This window comes from Chamaea fasciata, unplaced genomic scaffold (assembly GCF_029207755.1).
Source record: "Chamaea fasciata isolate MVZ Bird 193981 ecotype frontalis unplaced genomic scaffold, bChaFas1.0.hap1 SCAF_9, whole genome shotgun sequence".
NCBI lineage: Eukaryota > Metazoa > Chordata > Aves > Passeriformes > Sylviidae > Chamaea > Chamaea fasciata.
In genome coordinates, this window is record NW_027094094.1 from 34705132 (window position 1) to 34724869 (window position 19738).

Genomic DNA, 19738 nt, shown 5'->3' on the forward strand with positions numbered 1-19738 from the left:
GGGGCAGTAACAAAATCGATTTTTCTCCCCTTCAGCTTGGCAGCTCTCCAGGTGCCTGTTCTGGCACAATGAAGTGTGTGCTGGGGAGGGAGGGACTTTGGGTTGATGGGGGGGGGGGGGTTGATACAAAGAGGCTGAAATTTAATCACTGGATGGATTTATTTCTGGACTCAATTTCCCAGGAACTTCACTATTCCACACTGGGGAAAATGCCTCTGCTGAAGTTTCTCTAGCTCCAGCTTCGTGAATAAAGATCTGTCGCTTTGGAGTACTCACAGCAGCTTTGTCACTACTGACTCATCCATCTGCTTCAAGAAAATGTTTGCTGTCCACTTGTTAGCTTTCCATTTCACAAAGCTAAAAGAGGATCAAATAAAAAAGGTAAGATGCAGCGTTAGCTGATGGCTATTTTAAGAACCGTGTTACCCAGATACAGAGGGGTCTGCAGTACTTAATGCAGACCATATGATGGCATTATCCATGAAAACCATTCAGCCAAATGGAGTAGGAGGTGTTTGGACCTTAAACCACCTGAGGAGTATGAAAATAGGTCTGGTTAGTGGTTTTCCCTTCACAATTGGAAGTGCTCTCCTAGTAATGGAGCAAATTCTCCTCAGTAAGGCAAAGTGCTTAAGCTTTATCTGGCATGGTAGAGCCCAGAGGACAGAAAGGACGACTCTTGCTGAGTTGCTTTGCAAGTGTAGCGTGAATGATGGGATTTTTCAATCTGAGTAGGAATCAGGAGTCAGTCACATAGCAGGGACAGGGAAAACCCCTGTGGTCTTTGGTCTGGGTCTGCTGAGATTCGGGAGGTATTTCCAACTAGTATTGGAGTTCTTGTGCCTCCTCTCTGGTCATCCAAAGCTGGCTAATCACTCTGATGTTTATAGGTGTGACCTTTAATTACAGTTGAAAAAGCTCAAGATAGCTCAGACCTGAACTATCAGTACTGGGAGTGAGCTGCCTATATGGTTGCTCTTCCCTAATCTACTTTCATGCCCATGCTGAAATGGGTTTTTGGACTTATATCCATTATAAGACCATGTGAGAGCTGTAAGCTTCATTGGTCAGAGGTCCTCTGGTTTGTGGACGTGTCCCCTGCGGGCCCCCCTGCATTCCTGGTGTCTTCACTGAGTGCTGTCAGGTGGCCATTGCTGCCGGGCTCTGTCTTCGGGTTTTCCAGCCAGCAGGAGGTGGGGCTGTCTGCAGATGCATGGTGGGAGATCCAGGGTTCTGGTGCACAGATCTGCTTGCTTCACCGAGCTCATCAGCAAAGTGAGCCACTCTGGATTCTCCTGTGTGTGCCCAAAACATGGAGTGGCTTGTTCCAAGGAGGAGTTCTTCCATTCATTCTGTTTTGGAGAGAGGCATTCCAACAGAGGTACTGGTGTCTCAACAATCAGATGTCGCTGACTCAGTCGTAGCCCTTTCATCCCTAGGATTTAATGTGAGCAGAAAAAGGCATTGCTGCCCCTCCCCTCTGTGAGGAGCTGATCTCTTACCTAGACAGTACTATTTCTTCTTTATTTTTACTAAGAAAAAGACCTTGTGGAGCAGTGTTTGGGTGTAGTGGGCTTTGCAGAGGAAGAGCCAGCTTGTAGTTGAGTGAGGACAGTGAAGATGAGGGAGCAGAGGAATTCTGGCAAATCCACTTTCTGCAAGGTGTAAATCAGCCCTTCCTGAAGGCAAGAAACCACGTGCTCCTCAGACTTCTCTTTTAAGTAGCCTAGGGTAGGCTTTACAGAACAGAATTGATTTCTCCCTTATTAGAAAGAAGGAATGTCTTCCCACCGCTCCCTCCTCTGGTTTATTTACTCTGGTGGCAAAATCAAGAGCCTGCCTGCCATGAAAACAGTGCTACCATAAAAGGAGAAAAGGCACTGTTCCTGTGCCATGGGAGGGGGGCAACCAGTTTGGTTTAGCACAGCCCGGCCATTCCTGTGTTTATGAGTAAATGGTTATGAGAGCAGGGCCTTGCTCTGGTTGTAAATCAGGCTGGAGAAGGCAGCAGTCTTTCCTGGGCTCTGCCTTATCTAATTCCTTGGGGAGGACTGTCTGTTCCTATGGTTGTAGGTAAACAGGGTGGGGAATGCAATATCTGTGGGCAGCAGGGAGCCTAGTGCATGTTCTTTGCAAACAGACATGGTAATTTTTATTACTCTTGAGGGTTTTCCTTCCCCCACAGGGATTTCTGTCATGGGGCTATTTGGGTCTGTGTCAGAGTGCAGTGAGTGCTGGATATCTCCAGTCACTGTATTTGCTCCAAAAAATCAGTACGGGTGTGTGGGCTAAGATGATGGATCCTACACAGTGGCGGGGCCTCAAAACACCCTTGGAGGGAATCAAGAGAATCAAACAAGGGCTACAAAGACGAATCTGAATAATGGCCTTTTCAAGGCACAGCTGTATCCAAAGGCAGCTGCTGCTCTACGACAATTGTATGTTGTAGTTTAACACTTTCTCCTGTGTGTGCATTAAGTCCTGGAGTGACTTTCAGGATCCTGGCTCTTTCAGGTGGGTCATTGCTGACCATCAGTTCAAAATGGGACTGTGAATAGGTAATTAGTTTGTGCCTCATTAAAATAGGTGGCCAGTCCAAATTGCAGCAGAGACCAATTTACCTACAGCCTGCACTGCCCTCTGTATAAACAATACAACCTTTTAAATCCTGCCATATTGCTAGTGGGACTTGGTTTGTGTCCTTCCAAGCCTCCAGACCTCCCTATGTAAATGGGACTGATGAAATGCTCTGAACAGATAAAGCACCATAACATCATAGCCCATGGTGCAAGAGCTGAGTGTCTGTGGAAGCAAAGCACTGGCAACTGTCCCACCTCTCTCCCCTGCCCACCTCCTCTGGCCCTGAGTCTCATGTGGTGGGGAGTGGGATGCAAACAAAAATTACCGTTCAGGGGACATCTAGCTCTTGGGAGCACACAATTACTGTGCCTGCATCATGTTCATACAGCACCAAAATCTGGCTCCCCAGTGGAAAAGCTTCTGGGCGTTGACAGATGCTTTTCTTTCCCCTCCTGTGTTAATCCTTTGTTGTATCCAGCTATGTAGTTTCTAGGCCACACTACTTATAGCCCTGCAGGTATGTGTCAGTCCCAGCAGTGCGTGGTCCTTAAGGAAAAAACCTTTCTCTTTGCCCTGACGAAGCTGTTCATAAACACTGATTAGCTTCTCTGCCAGTTTATCTGAATGAGCTGCTTCATAGAAACTTCTGAATTCTTTTATATTCAACTGACATCTATTTTGATGTATTCTGTGAGTTACAGACCTTTAACAAAGGGTATTGATTGCACTCAAAAATGTGTTTTAGATGTAATCCTAGAATCACAAGAGAATGGAGAGCAGAGCTGGAGTGAGAAAAGGGCTTTGAGTTCCATCCTGGCATGCCAACAAAGTTAATTGTCTGTGGAGTGAAGCAGTAGCTGAATAGATGTTTTTGGGTTGTGGCTGCCACGCTTGGGTACTGATGGCATTTTCTGGACCTGCCTCAGTGAGGTCAAATTCTCACCAGATTGAAATACTTTGCAGTTCTAGTTCACTGCATCTATAGCAGGAGAGGATGGTGTGAAAACAGCTTGTCAGGGTTTCAAGCAAATCTCATGGACTTATGCAGATTGTCATGTTACTGAGCCATCAGAAAAGATGGCCAGCTTTTGGGCACTAGATCACCAAGGCGGCATTAAACATATTCAAAACGAAGTATTTTTAGAAGACTGAATGTCCTGATGATGACCTGGAGCTTACTTGCACTGACAGTCACGAGAACTTCGGTGCTGAGGTCGAAAACGCAATGAACCGTCAGCAGCTGCCGAGCACCAAGGAGCATGCATGCCTCTGGGTAACACCTTCCATCTTGCAGGTTGACAGGTACCTGTACCACCTGCGCCTCTCCGACGATGTCCTGCTGGATGTGATGGCTCGGTTCCAGGCCGAGATGGTGAAGGGCCTGGGCAGAGACACCAACCCCACAGCGACAGTGAAAATGCTGCCGTCGTTTGTGCGCTCGCTGCCCGACGGCTCCGGTGAGTGCCCCTGCTCCATCACACCAAAATGAGCCAGTACTGCCGGTACTCCAGCACAGCACAGCAGAGACACAGGGCAGCCAGTCCCTCTGGGGTACTGCCTGTCTCACTGAGAAATCACCTTGTGTGTGTATTGAGCCTGTGGGGAAGCTGGCAGTGTGGGGTTTTTTTCCTTGCACCAGGTGGATTTTGACCTAGTGCTGCTCGTTTGAGGAAAGGACCTATTAAGTGCTCAGGAACAGCCTGTCCCATCTGTTCCTAGTGCAGGCCTTGCTGTAGGAGCTGTGGCTGGACATGGCAAGGGCAGCCTCTACAGCTCAGAGCCTGCAGTGCAGTGTGTGGTGGCTGTGCGATGTGTGGCCTGGCCTTCTTGGCCAGGGAGGGCAGGATGCTGCAGTGGAACCCCTCAAATTGCCAAGTGAGAGCAACACGGCCCCCTCAGAGCTGTGATCCCCGAATTCTGCTCTGCTTTTCCTAATTCCCCAAAATATGATCCCTTCTGCCGTTCCTTGCCTTCTGCATTGGGAAAATCTGCCTCTGGCTGGGGTCTATGAGGAAACTGCTCTGCTTCTTCAGCTGAGACTTGAAGAGAGAGAGAGACAAAGTGCAGTAGTGTCCTCTGGGAGGATGTGACATGAGATAGGAACTAAAAGCCCATCTTGTTTGGAGAAGTATGCACATCCAAAATAACTCCTCAGCTGGCTCCCAGCAGTGCAGCCTGACAGAAAATTGCACTTTTCCCAGGTTTAACCAAGTCAATTTGTGCAGGACTCTGTCTCGCCTAGGTCAGGACTCGGTGTAAACTAGCTGTGCAGAAAACTGAAATGTTAGCTTTTTACCTTATTTCCACGTGACTTTATTCCTTCTGAAGGTGTTTTCCCTGCAGTTAAATGAGGAATAACAGCTTTAATGGCATCAAGAAGACATTTGAAGGCAAGTCTCTTGAAATGAGGCGTCTGACAGGAATTATACACAAGCTGCCTGGATGGAAGGGGGAACTTTTCTTTTGCTGCTAGCTTCGTGGAAGAGAAAGAAGTACTTTCTTAACCCTTGCAGTCTCAGTGTCAGTCACTGGTCCTGAGGTCTCATGGGTCTCTGATGCTGTCCTTGAACACCAGGGGAGCCCCTGAGGCCAGGAGACTTGGAAGATCACATGTAGTGTCATCAGTGTTGCAAGAGTTGTTGTTCCTCAAGGTCAAGGCTGCACAGTGCTCTCCTGGCCCTGTGTGGCCTTTCCTATGTGTTAAGGACATGCTGATGCATCAAGCTGGGCTATATCTTACTGACACGCTGCCTACTCCAAGTATCACGTTGGTTTTTCTGGTTTTGCTATCTTGAAAAACCCTTGTTGGTTACTTTGCTTCCAGACAGGTTAAAACTTCCAGCAGGTTTAAACAGCTCCGATTTGGATGATTATTCCCCATTTGCAATAGCAATTAACTTTGAGAATTTTTTTTTTTTTTTTGTGCCCTCAGTGTTGCTGCCAGAAGTGACTCACATAGAGCATCTTCAGTTTTTCATTGTTTAGGGATTAATGGTCTGACTAATGTCACAGTGTACTGAGTAGCCCAATTTGCCACTTCACCTTTGATTGCTGGCCATGGTAGAATTTCCTGCTTCCTTCCCTGTCAGGACCAGATTTAATAAAATTTAATCACATGTTTGGACTGTGGAGCAAAGATCACGCAAGGCTAGGCACATACCACTGTGTTTTCCTTTTGGGAAAGTCATTTTCCTGTGTGTGGGATAAACACTTGTTTTATTGTAGCAGTGAGGCCAAACTGTCCTTTCATCTGAGGTTTGCTACTGGAGATGTATGTGTCTGCGCAAGCCTGTGGAACAAAATGGTACTTTCACAGAAACACCAAAAGATATTTGAAAAGGACTGTGTTGGTTGACTTTGGGTAGAAAATTAGCTTTGCCCCACTTGGAATTTGACTTCTGCACTGGAGCTGAGTCTTAACATATGCCTCCAAATCCTGCATCCTCTACTGGATACGGGTAATGGTCTCACATTCTGACTATCCCACATTTCAGGTGGTGGTTTCACAGCCTCTGTATGCTCTGGTTGGCTTTGCAGTTGCTTTGGGCCTTTCTTGCTGAAAAGCTCATCCTTCTGCAGCTTGAAAATATGCTGCTGTGGAACGAGCAGGGCTGGCAAACCCAAACTGCCAAATAAAAATTGAATTAGCTATTACATAGCAAGCCAAAAGGAGAGACCTGGTAGCCTTGCTTAGGGTTTCTAGCTCTCAGTTTCCAGGCCCATAGGATAAGGATCTGCCGTGATGGGGCAGGAGAGCCTGTGGCTGTGCCGGGGGAGGGCCCTGGGCTGTGGCCATCAGCGTGGCACCTGAGCCACCCCCAGTGATGGTTGCCCGCTTGTGTTGCAGAGAAGGGCGACTTCCTTGCTGTGGACCTGGGTGGCTCCCAGTTTCGTGCCCACCAGGTGAAGGTGTTTGCTGACGGGAAGCAGAGCAGCCAGCTGGAGAGCAAGTTTTACCCCACACCCAAGGAGGTCACACAGGGGAACGGAGCCGAGGTAGGGCACTGCTGCCCTGCTGCTGCTGTGCTGCAGCGCCTGCCTGTGGGACACAGCCCAACTGCCCTCTCTTTTTGTGCAGCTCTTCGATTACATTGCTGACTGCCTGTCAGACTTCATGGAGACCAAAAACCTGAAGCATAAGAAGTTACCTCTTGGCTTTACTTTTTCTTTTCCTTGCAAACAGACCAAATTGGAAGAGGTAAGACGCATGAAGAATATACTCTTGAAGAATAATACTCTTGTCAAGTTGAACTCCTTGCAGAATCTGGAGAAGCTGTTGAATGTGGGCGTTATCCTGTGACTTTTGTGTGGGGTAATGTTTACATAGCTCTCTGAAGAAAGCGTGGATGACTTTTAGCATTTAACTGGACTTGATTCAACTATTCATTTCTCATCTCAAGGCAGCATGATCTTTAAGCTAAAGCTATTCTATCCTGCTTTATCAGTACCCAACTCCACAGGAACCATGTGCCCCTGTATTAACACTGTTAGAAATAGACATGTACTTTTGTGTCTTGAAGCATCTTTATTTTTTTAATCACTCTCAGTGACTTTTTTTATTTACAGTTGATTCTGAATAGGAAATACCTGTAGCTGAGCTGCTTGAGACACCTCTTGGGGAAATGAAGGGCTGGTTGCAATTATTTTGTGCTCTCTCATTCTAGCCTCTCTTATTTCCAGGGGTCTGTGCTTTGGGTTCCAGTCCTGCAAATACTTTTTTGCTTAATGCTGTTAGACTGTGATCAGCATAGAAAAGCCTCACGTGCTTTAAATGAAGCACAGGGAGAAACATTTACAGAATCAGGACTTTATGACTGTACCCTTTTGGTAGTATTGGTACTGACAGGCACCCCAAGGTAAGATGTTCTGCTCTGACTTATTTTGGCTCAGTTTTAATGTGTGGAGAGACATAGAGGACTTCTCCACAACCCTTTAGTCTTGACTGGCTCTGTGGTTTGTGTGCTAAACTTTGTGTGCTTTTGAGTCACCGCACGGTTACTTTTCAGGGCGTTCTTCTTGCATGGACAAAACACTTCAGGGTCCGAGGAGTTCAGGACACAGACGTGGTCAGCTCTCTGCGCAAGGCCCTCCAGAAGCACAAGGCAAGTTTTGCACCTGCAGGAGCTGAACCTGAGCGGCCTCAGAACGTTCTCCTGGGAGATCAGCTCTTGGTGTGCGGGTTCTTTTGGGAGTTATCAGACTTCCTTCAGGGATAGTCAGTAGCAAGTGCCCAGCGTGCCTGTGCATCCGGTAGATCTGAATCTCAGACTGCCCCAGCAGCAAGGGCAGCTGCACGCTGATAACCCAGGCTGGCTGTGGCAGCTCACCAGTGTGGCCTCACTGTCTCTGCCCAAGGGCTGAGAAACTTGTGAAACTACTGGGTGAGATATAAAACACTCAATAATTTCACGTGCTCTGTTTTACAGCCTGGCTCATGGGATGAAGGTTGGTAGGGGGAAACTCTCATCCCAAATTGGCACACCTAACTCTACCAGGGCTTGCCTGTCCACTTCAGTCTGTAGGATGGAGCCATTGATTGCAATTTTTAAGGTCAGCAGTAAGACATAGTTAAATCTGCCCTTGAACTAGCATATGGCCTTTGAATAACACTGTGTTTTAGTACTTTGGAAAGCCTTGCTTTTCATGTTTGATGCTATTGGTAGCACCAGCTAAGAAATAAAAGGCATCTTTCCGTATCTTGATGACTTCATAGGAAAGAGGAAATTCTGTTTTCTCACATGGTAAAAATCCAGATTTTGGTTCACTTATTTTTCTGCATCAGCCTTGTAGTTATTAGTAACAAAAGATCTGAAGCTTTCTGGGTGAAGTGTGGCCTCCTCCTGGTGCTGGCATCTGAGTTACAACAATCCTTTGATAAGAGTGAAAGGAAAACTGCACAGCCTTGATGGAAGGACTTTCTACTTGAGTGTGGTATTGCTGCACAGCCATAGCTCCATTTATGAGTGTTTTCTGTCCCATTTGGTGGGCTCTGCTCAGGTGGTAGGATGTTATCCTTTTCACACAGCCTGTAAGCGCAGTATCACAACATTCACACCAATAACATGTCACTTTTCTGGCAAATGAGGTAGGATTGGGGAAAAACAAATCCTTCAAGCAAAGAGGCTGGTGAAACACTTGAGAATTCAGAGATGCTTGTAATCTTACAGGGTTGTGGGAAGAGTGTTGTAGAAGGAAGTAGTGTCTTTCAACCAAGTTTTCCTGAATGAGGCCTTCAAAGTGCAACCCAGGGAATATGTCTGCATGCTAGTGCTTTATGACACAGGAGCTTTTCTGAGCTTTTTTTCCCCGTTAATCACTCATCTTTATGCTATTAGGACATGGATGTTGATGTTTTGGCACTGGTCAACGACACAGTGGGAACCATGATGACTTGTGGATATGATGACCAGCGCTGTGAAGTTGGACTCATAATTGGTAATTTTTTCTGTTCACCATGAAGAGTTTTTTTCCCCCTCTCATTTGTTGAATTACTACAAATCTGGAGTAGTAGGAGGGAGTTTCACAATACAGGAAAGAGCAGAAAGAAAGTGGAAAAAACAATGGTTGGATTTTCAAGCCTGGCTGCCTTCTGTAAAGCAGCTGTTTTTATGCTGATCACATTGCCATCAAATACCACAGTCCCCATTTTGTCTGGGCTCAGTTGTGACCAGCATACTAAACTTCTCTGCTGACTGTATAGAAAATTACTGTGTCTGTCCAGAGAAAGCTGAATTCCCTTCACGTCTGGTAGTTAGTACTAGCTATGCTTTCCACAGTTTCTCCATTTCATGCACCATGATGCCTTTTATTAGGCACACAGAAATACATTTGAAAAAGAAAAAAACAATGTTTTTGAACAAGTCAAGCCTTAGAATAATTTCAGGTTTTTTTCATTCACTGTGAAATGATGATTTCACAGGTGCAGGTGGTCTGTATTAGCATCCCGTGCCACAGGGTTATATATTTGTATTTTCTTCCAAAGACAACGTACTGACTTATTCCCAAACATGTGGACTTAAACAAAAAGCACACATGGAACAAACAGTAGTTTATCCAATACCCACAGGGACTGGCACCAATGCATGCTACATGGAGGAGATGAGGCACATCAGCCTGGTGGAAGGGGACGAAGGGAGGATGTGCATTAACACGGAGTGGGGGGCCTTTGGAGATGACGGCGCTTTGGATGACCTCCGCACAGAGTTTGATCGGGAGCTGGATCTGGGATCTCTCAATCCTGGAAAACAGTTGTAAGTGATTCCCTGACTGACCTGCAGTCTGAGCTCTCAGAGTGCTTTTCCAGTGTTTGCCAAGAGCCCCTTTGGAACAGGAATTGTCTTAAGTGAACCTGAGATGACTCGGTGCTGGTTCTGTCTAACCCAGATCTTTCCCTTCTGGGAAGGGTGAGTACCTTTCACACCTCCCTGCTCCAGGCCAAGGGGTTGCTGCTACAGTTGCTCATGTGTTGTTAAAAGCAGGTGGTTGCTCTGGTATGATGCTGTGGAGGGCTAAAGAGAGGAGCTGGTGAATAGCTGAAATCCTTCCTGTGCTCCATTCCAGGTTTGAGAAGATGATCAGCAGCCTGTATCTGGGGGAACTTGTAAGACTCATTCTCCTCAAAATGACAAAGGAAGGTTTGCTCTTCAATGGGAAAGTGTCAACAGCTCTGCTTACTAAGGGCAAGATTGAAATGAAACACATGTCTGCAATGGAAAAGTAAGATCTTGTAGTACGCTCTTTGGGAGTAGCCACACTCGAAGTTAGTCTTTCACAAGCACAGCAGTGACAGTGAAAGTGTAGTTAAAATTTGTCAGTGCTGGGAACAATCCTGAACTGTTCAACCTGATTTTGCTTTTGCCGAGGAGAGAAGGTGAACTTTATGGAGGCAGGAATTGGTGTAAGATAGTTTTAACAAAGTACCACAGTAGTAAGTGTATTGGTAAACATACTAGATGCAGGTTGTTTAAATAACCTCTCTGGAGACGTAAGTGTGTGGGATGATTGCTGTAGTTTTCAGCCTCTCTGATGTGGGAATATTTGGGCTGTAGAGATGTAGTGCACATTATAGATCAGTTAATGGATGACTACATGGAAAACTTGGATTCTGGTGTTTTGAAGGGGAATCCTGGTCCTCATTGTCACTCCAGGAATTATTTTCTTTGTTGTACTGAGTGAAGCTGTATATCAGTTCTTGTGTTTTCCTTCTTTGAACTGTTTTATCCCATTCTCTTCTTGACTAGCTGATTGGTCTCACCACATGCTGAACCCCAGGAAGCAGCCTCTCTCCCCTGGGTACTTTTGGGAATGCTGTGGGAAACACATTACTGGTTTATGGGAACCAATTATGATGCTGTCTGACGGGTTGTGTCGTGGTCTCCTCTCATTTCTTTTTGAGCCAAGGTGTTGATTTATGTGTTTTTGCATTTGGTGATGTGTTCTTTTGTTTTGGGGGTTAGGGACAAGGAAGGTCTGAGCAACACAAAAGAGATCCTTACAGACCTGAACCTGTTTCCCTCTGAGGAGGACTGTGTTGCTGTTCAGCATGTCTGCACCATCGTTTCCTTCCGCTCGGCCAACCTCTGTGCCGCTGCCTTGGCAGCCATCCTGACCCGGCTCAGGGAGAATAAAAAGCTGCTGAGGATGCGAACCACTGTTGGGATTGATGGGGGACTCTATAAAACCCACCCCAAGTGAGTAACCAAAGAGGATTTGATAATTGCTGGCCCCACGTTGTTGCTAAGAGCCTCCATCTGCCTGTGTGTGTGGCTTTTCAGAGAACCACTGGTTTTACTTCAGCTTTGGGGTGAGATCTAACTGGCTTAGTTATTGCAAAGCTGTCCCAGGAGCTTTAGAATTTGGAGTGGGGTGGGAAAAACACGACACCTGGAATAATGGTGTCGGAGGAAATGCAGTTGATTTCTCAAGCGACTCCTGGGCCTCTAGGACTCTTGCAGTTCACCGTGGCTTGCTTGCTTTCTTGCTTGCTTTCTTTCTCCCTCCACTGCTTCCCTGTTTTTGAACCTGTGCTTTCCCAAACTGGAAACTTTCTCCAACCATTGTCCCCAACCGGCTGGAGGCCCGATCGCAGACAGAGATGAAGTCAGCCGTGGCTGAAGGGCCTGTGAGAGCCTGAGGAAACGCTCTGTCCCTGCCAGGTACGCCAAGCGGCTGCACAAGGTGGTGCGGAGGCTGGTGCCCACGTGCGACGTGCGGTTCCTGCTGTCGGAGGGCGGCAGCGGCCGCGGGGCCGCCGTGGTCACGGCGGTGGCGCACAGGCTGGCCGCCCGGCGCCGCCGCATCGACGCCGCGCTCGCGCCCTTCCTGCTGCCCCCGGCCGTCCTCCGGGAAGTGAAGGACAGGATGAGGGCTGAGCTGGAGTACGGGCTGAAGAGAGAGACCCAAGCCAAGGCCACGGTGAAGATGCTGCCCACGTACGTCTGTGGGACACCAGATGGAACAGGTGAAGTTAGTTCCTGGTCACCTCTGGAGGCGGTTCGGGAAAGTTGCTTGCCTGTTTTTGCGGGGGGGAGGGAGGATGCTAATTAATCTGGCACACGCCAGGGGAATTTATGTTGTCAAACCAGTGCTTCCTGCTACGTTATCTGTTATCTTCAGCCCCATGCTGGTAGACTTGATGGGATAAATGCCCAGGAAACAGTGTGGTATCATCGGTATTCTGACTGGTAAACGTGCTAGTGGAGAAGTACCAAAATGAAATACCTTTCTTCTCCTTCAGAGAAAGGGAAGTTCCTCGCCCTTGATCTTGGTGGCACAAATTTCAGGGTTCTGCTGGTCAAAATCAAAAGTGGGAGAAGAAGATCAGTGCAAATGTATAACAAAATCTTTGCCATTCCTTTGGAGATCATGCAAGGGACAGGAGAAGAGGTAATCTTAAATGAATGTCTAACTGGTCCAGCCAAGGCCTGTTGTATGGGATCACTTGTGAGATTTATGCGTTTCTTCTTTCCTTCCAGCTCTTTGACCACATTGTCCAGTGCATAGCAGACTTTCTGGAGTATATGGGGATTAAAGGTGCTCGGCTTCCTTTGGGCTTCACCTTCTCCTTCCCCTGCAGGCAAGCCAGCATTGACAAGGTAAGAACTGCGGCTCAGAACGGGTTCAGATGGCAGCTCTGCATCTTCTTGGTGAATGACATAATTTTGGGCAAGGGTGACTTGTTGGTTTGGAGAATTTATTACTTTCCTTTGCAAATTAGTTGTGTTTCATGAGAAAGTTATCATCCCATGTTATCCATCTGCCTGTGGGAGGCAGAACTTTCACTTTTTGTCACTGGTAAGTGGAGGGCATGACTTGCTTTTGTTCTATAAAGATTAAGCCCTCATGCCAGCAAAATGAAGTGCATATTTTTAATAACGCAGGAATTTCCTTATGCTGCCTTAACTCTTCAATGGCAAGAGATAACAAATGGCTCCTACTGCTTGCTCAACAATCCCAGGATGTTTTCTAAGCTATGCTGCACACCTCTGACTGTGTAACTTCTGCACTACATTAGCTTCTTCTTGTTGAGTGTCAGTGGACAGATCTGAACTTACTTGCTCAGCTTGGAAGAGTTGGCTTTTTGACAGATATCGTTTCTTTTATCTTTTCAGATCTTATGTAAGAAAAGATTGTGCTTATGAATTTCCAAGAGGAGCAGGGGATGCTGTGCTGCTTAGTTCCAGTCAGATATGTAGGATATTGGGGAAATGAAAGACTGCTACTTCACTGAAAGTTTTTATGTCCTGGTGGGGTTCACAATAGCTTCTAAGCCTGGAAGCTAGTCTGCTCTGTCTCAGTTTTCAGCTCATAGTTGAGAGTATAGCAATAGGACTTGGCCTTTTGTGGAGACATGAATTCATATGCCTTCTGAACCCACAGCATAGTATTTAGGTCTTGACAAATGATTAGGAAGGAAATTCCACAGTATCGGTGGCAAACTGAGTGAGACACATCTGTATCCGGGTCCCATAATGCGTTGCTCTGTGTGTTTGGTCTTTCACTGTTGCTAGAACTTGAGGGTGTTTCTTAATAGCAGCTTTTTCTCCCAGTTGTCTTCTATTTTCTTTTTTATTTTTCTTATTTGGACAGACAGTCCAGAGACACTTAGGAAGGGTAAAGCTGATTTACTTCATGTAATCTGGAAATCAACTTCTGTCAGGCCAGGTCATTTTCTGAAAAGAAACAAATTAGTGTTGCCTGGAGTTGTGGGATCATACCAAATGTCCTTCAGTAAACGACCCAAAAATTAACAGTAGACGTTCATTAATGTTTGGTGGGTGTTTAATGATTTGCGGCAAAAGGATTTTTTGCAGTCTTTCCCTCTCACAGGTAATACAATGGCTGTGTGCACAAGAGGTGAGATGAGGTTTTCCAAATGAGATTTAGAAGGTACTGAGTGCAGTGCCTTGATAAATAGCGGAGTAAACTTGGAGCCACTACCATCAGCAATTGAGTAACAAAGATACACGTGCACAGCCTGCGCTAGACACCCACAGTAACCTGTCCAGGGAAATATGTGATTTGGAAAAAAAAAAAGAAAAGAAAAGAAAAAAAAAGCATTGGGGTGGGAGGCAAGAAAAAGCTGATGCTTGCAATGTACAAGTCTGCTCTTTGTCTTCACTTACGACTTTCTGTTTCAGGGAACACTTGTGGGATGGACAAAAGGATTCAAGGCAACAGACTGTGAGGGGGAAGATGTTGTTGATATGCTAAGAGAGGCCATCAGGAGAAGAAATGTGAGCTGGGTTTTTTTCTGCTCATTTTGGTGTATTTAATGCACCCTCACTCTTCCTCTGGCATTGCACTGCTGACCTTGACTTGTGTTTTAGGAGTTTGACTTGGACATTGTAGCAGTGGTGAATGACACTGTTGGCACCATGATGACTTGTGGGTATGAGGATCCAAACTGTGAGATTGGCCTGATTGCAGGTACAGTGATTGTCCAGTGACCACCGTGAGAAGGAAGCACCTATACAGACCTGGGCTTTGGGATCTGTAAACCAGCACCTTTTATTTGAGTTTGATATAAGGTGTTATTAGTTGCTTGGGGTTCTTGGCAGATTTGTGTGGTATTCAGCAGGAAACTTAACAACATCTGTAACAGATAAGTTCCTGAACCTGTTGGCCTTTTGATCTGATGGTGCCTAACAAAAGTGTATGCAGGGTAAAAGAATACAAGCAGATAGAGCGTGAATTCTTGTTTTGACAAGTGTATCCATAGTTACTGTGTAGCCAGGTCATATACCAGGGAACAAGCAAATATTTTTAAAAATCTGAATGAGTTATTGTTGGGCTTTTTTAGATGATTCGTCCAATAGGTTCCTCCAAATTTTGATCCAGAAATATATCTAAGCATAGAATCATAGAATGGCCTGTGTTAAAATGGACCTTGACATTTGAGACATGGCAAAGAGAACTTTAAGATGAACACTGCAATCATCTTTAGTAAGTTTCTGGTGCTGTATCACTTTTCCAGCTGAAGTCTTGTCAATTCTTTCCTTCTAGGAACAGGCAGCAATGTTTGCTACATGGAGGACATGAAAAACATAGAAATATTGGAAGGGAATGAAGGAAAAATGTGCATTAATACAGAATGGGGAGCATTTGGTGACAATGGCTGCATTGACCATATCAGGACAAAATACGATAGAGAAGTAGATGAAGGCTCACTAAACCCAGGGAAACAGAGGTAAACGTGATGGTCCTGATGCCAAGAGCCTGATGAAGTCAGTCTTTGAGAGACACTGGCTGCTTTTTAAAATGTGCTTAATGAATGAATAATCAGAAGGGAAATTTTAATATTGCATTTCTTTTGTTGCTTGGTAAGTAACCTAGATATCAAAAAAAACCCCAAAAAAACCCCAACCAAACCACAAAAAACCCAAAAACAAATGAAAGAAAAAAACACAAAGACGTACATTGTTACCACAGCACTGTTTTCATCTTTTGAAGTGTTACCAAACACTGCAGCTTTTAACATTTCCCTGCAAAGTCTAGGCCATGCTTTGTTCCTCCTCTTAGGGTGATTTTTCAAAGGCAAAATACAACTCCAGCAAGACCCTAGGCTGAACTTGACTGTTCTTTGTTAGGTAAAGACAGTATTGATTAGGTGTGACTGACGCACTGGTGAATGCATGCGGGGACAGGGAGGAGTTTTGCTTCAGTGTGGACTCTGGCTTTAACACTACGTTCTGTTTAATATTGCAATGGTTTTGTTCTACTTCTGTTGCCATTTGGCATAGGTAAACGTATTGCAAATAATGTTTGCACTTGAAGTCGTTGCAACAGATTTTTGATGATTGAAAAATGGAGTTTAATGGCTATTGCTTTGCAAGCTTGGACTGCTTTTTTTGGAGTTCATGGGACATGTACATACCACTGATATTAAACAGAGCCATCTCTTTAAATGAACATTTTTATCCCTCTTTTGACGCAACAGGTATGAAAAAATGACCAGTGGAATGTACCTAGGTGAAATAGTAAGGCAAATTTTGATTGACTTAACCAAACAAGGGCTGCTGTTCAGAGGACACATTTCGGAATCACTCAGGAAAAGAGGCATATTTGAAACAAAATTCCTGTCTCAGATTGAAAGGTAAAGTTGTTAGATTTACATGATTTAAATCCTTATAGTCTTATGGGACACCTAGAAAACAGTCTTTTGAAAGTGTGTGGAGCCCTTTCCTTCAAGAAGTCAATTAAGTCAGTTACAGTTTTCTTCTTTGTGCATCCCCCACCTCCAGAATAAAAGTTAAAAACGAGAAACTGGGGGAGTTACAGAATTATTTTTGTAATTATAGGAATTATCATTTTCTGTCCACACAACTGGGTTATCTCAGATACCTTAGCCATCAAGCTAAGCGTTCCTTGTGGGACTTAAAATAGTACTTATTTAAGAAAGTAAGAAGTCAGTGATATGTGAATATGTGCTTTCTTATGTATCTGTGCATGATTGCAATGGTGTCTAGGCTATTTGAAACTCATTCTGCTGTGGAAAGCCTTGAAAGGCGAGTCTCAGCATTGAGATCTAAAGTAACAGTCAGGTGGCTGATGTGGCTTTGCTCCCTCGTGACTTTGGGAGTTAGATGAATGACTGCTGTTCATGCCTTCTGGAGATGCAGCCTAACACAGCAGAGGGCACGGCAGGAGCAGCTTCTCAATCTGAATTCAGACAGAAAGCTGCCTTAAAAGAACTGGAGAGTGTTAGAGCTGAAGTGGTCCCGTTTCCTTTGAACCACCCCTGTGTGAGCTGCTGGAGCTCTCCCTAACGCCTGGCTGCTCCGTGTGCTTCCCTGTGCGCAGTGACCGGCTGGCCCTCCTCCAAGTGCGGCGCATCCTGCAGCAGCTGGGCCTGGACAGCACGTGTGACGACAGCATCATCGTCAAGGAGGTGTGTGGGGTCGTTTCAACAAGAGCTGCCCGGCTCTGTGGGGCAGGGCTGGCTGCTGTCCTGGAGAAGAAGAGGGAGAACCAAGGTGTGGAGCGCTTGCAAATCACTGTTGGTGTCGATGGGACTCTGTACAAGCTCCACCCACAGTGAGTACCTTGGTGCCGCTTCCCTTTGCTGTTTGCTGGTTTGCATTGTGAAAACATACCGAGCTGTACCAGCTGAGATGATTAAAAACCTGAGAGAGGGAAAGGATCTACTGCATTTCCCTGCATTTCCCTTTCCTAGCCATAGGATCAAAAATTCTAAAGTCAACTCCAGTTACCACTGGGAGGCTTTTTTCTCTGGGAGGTTGAGTGAACCTCATACTTATTTTCCAGTGTTTGGCAGATTCCTACAATATCTGAGCCTCCCAGACAGAAAGCTGTCTTGAGTTTTTGGAGCTGGGTCAGTATTCTGTAAGCAAGGCCTAGAAATAGATTAGCTTTTGAGCATTAGCTTTTGAGCTGGGAGAAGAGAACCTCCTTCATGATCTCTGAAGATGTGGGCAGTGTGTGACATCATGTTGAACAAAATTCAAGTGGAGAAATACAAATTAGAATCTGACTGTGTACAGGAATTTGTATCTTTCAGGAATATGAGAAAAAGCACAATAAAGCAGTGGCTGAGGTTTCTTGCTTTTAGATAAATACAAAGATCTCAGCTCAGAAAGCAGCCGCTAAAATGTTCTGTTCTTCTCTGCCTTCTCTTTCAGTTTTTCTAGGGTCCTGCGAGAAACCGTGAAGGAGCTGGCACCTCAGTGTGATGTGACTTTCATGCTTTCTGAAGATGGGAGTGGGAAGGGAGCTGCCCTCATTACTGCAGTTGCAAAAAGATTGCATAACGTTGGACAGAAGTAGAAATGAGCGGTCATGTAATTTCAGCACTGCCAGGCGTGTGCAGTAGGGGTTTGCTGAGGGGTGATTCAAGATAGCTTTGCCAGACACCAGTACAAAGGTACCTTTTTTCAGGGAGCAGCTGGTTTTGACCAACCAGGATTGTGGATTTTTGTCCTTTGGTAACTCGGATTGGGTATTTCTGCTCCCTACTGGCATTATGTCTTGGCATAACACAGTCTACTCAGTTCTGTACTTCCTGCAATGCAACTCTAATGCACATGGGAGAGTGAAAACGAAACAAAATCAACCCAAATGTGTCTTTTTACAGCATCTTAATTAAGCTACTGCACCACAACTGAGTTTCCCGGTTTCTTGGGATTCGTGTGCTTAGTTTTGTCTTGGCCTGGCTCAAAGAATATTGAGATCCTGGTGTTGCATCTTATCTAGTGGACATCTTTGTTCAGTGCTTCACAAGTTTTCCAATAAATTTGCAGGTGAAATCAATTAATGGGCTTTGGTCAGTGATGCTCCCCCTGCTGCTGCACTGGTTGCAAGTGTAATGTAATATTTCCCTGAGCACAGGAGGCACGTTTAACAGACAAATGTAAAGGAAAAAAAGTGATTCCACAGAATATCATTTTGTGACAAAAAATGTCAGTGCACCTGAGTCACATAAAGCTAAAGCAATGCTGGATGGATTCTGACTGTGACTGAACCTTTTGATACTGAAGGAAAGAGAGAATGGAGAAGGAGCTACAGAGTGCAATGTCTGTGTCAGGGCTACATAGAGGGTATCAAACAGGCCACCAAAATAGCTGTGTAGAAGGGAAAAAAAAAATCAACTGAATTTCTGAGCATCTCCTTTTTGTTTTCCCTCTGTTATCTTCTTGCATGTTCCTGAGAGAACTGTTTCCATTTTGTGCAAAGGAGTTTGTCCTTGGTTTTCATTTTCTGTTGCCTGCTGCTCCGCCTGTTTGTAGTCTGTTTGTAAATAAATTTGTGTTGTTGTGAGCCTTTGCTTCTCTGTCCAGTGCATCTTCTGAGCTGTGGGAAGAAGGTGCCAGGTAAGTGGGAGCTTTATTAAAACCTAAATCTTTAAGCCTAAACCTTTCTTTGAATCTAAATCTGCAAGAGAACTCAGCAGCACTTCAGTGACGGTGAAGGTGGTTTGTGGATAGAGTTCATGGCCTTGTGTGACCAAATGTCTCTCACCTGATTTACCCAGAACAAACCAGAACAATAATATGGTAGAGAGAAGCAGCAAATCTGTGTCCTGCCTGTTCCCTGTTCTCAAGTATTCCTGTATCTCTTTTAATCCTCTCTTTGTGGGTATTTGCTTCCTTGTGGGCTGACAGCAGGAAGTGGGGCCAAGAAATGGGCTTTAAGCCTAGTTAGGTCAAAAAGTAACTGTGGTGCAGGGGGATAAGCAGTTGGGTTTATGTAATAATCTGTAACAAGGCCGCCGCTGGGTTTAAATTTAGCAATCACAAATTCAAAATTGAAAGCCACAGACTCTTTCTGTTTTGTTGTTTTTTTAAAAAAACAAAATGTGTCAACAGCGCTATGTCTATGCGTTGGAGTTACTGGATGGGTAGCAGATACTTGCAAATAATTCTCACTTCTGAAGGAATTCCTTGTGGTGCTGAGCTCACTGTATCGAGCAGTTGGGAAGAGACAAGTTGTGAACTCATACTACATTTAATATTTTTCTCCTTTTATCGAGAAACTTGGTGTTTTACTTTTTCTTTATATTTCAGAATCCACAGAGCTGCAGAAACCAAACCTTCCTATGTAGTAAGGGCAGTTAACTGGAATGGAAGTTTGTTGCTGGTGACCAGCAGGTCAAATTTGGAGGGGCTGCGTGTAGAAGAAAAAAAAAATCAGATATTGAGTC

General features: G+C 45.3%; 1 protein-coding gene across 2 annotated transcripts; it reads left to right on the forward strand.

Moving 5' to 3' along the window:
* The first annotated feature begins 212 nt into the window (after positions 1-212).
* Positions 213-18864, forward strand: LOC136294251 (hexokinase HKDC1-like). 2 transcript variants are annotated; one of them, XM_066191877.1, is made up of 18 exons: positions 213-381; positions 3875-4037; positions 6428-6576; positions 6659-6778; positions 7587-7682; positions 8916-9015; positions 9647-9830; positions 10141-10296; positions 11037-11270; positions 11736-12040; positions 12317-12465; positions 12555-12674; positions 14220-14315; positions 14409-14508; positions 15085-15268; positions 16019-16174; positions 16882-17115; positions 17721-18864. In XM_066191877.1, the coding sequence occupies exons 1-18, from the start codon at positions 319-321 to the stop codon at positions 17863-17865; spliced, it is 2754 nt and encodes a 917-aa protein (XP_066047974.1). In that variant the 5' UTR covers positions 213-318; the 3' UTR covers positions 17866-18864. The 2 variants fall into 2 exon arrangements, with proteins under 2 accessions (XP_066047974.1, XP_066047975.1); XM_066191878.1 differs by lacking the exons at positions 213-381; positions 3875-4037; positions 6428-6576; ... (4 more) ...; positions 10141-10296; positions 11037-11270 and having other exon boundaries at positions 12018-12040; positions 12442-12465.
* The last annotated feature ends 874 nt before the right edge of the window (positions 18865-19738 follow it).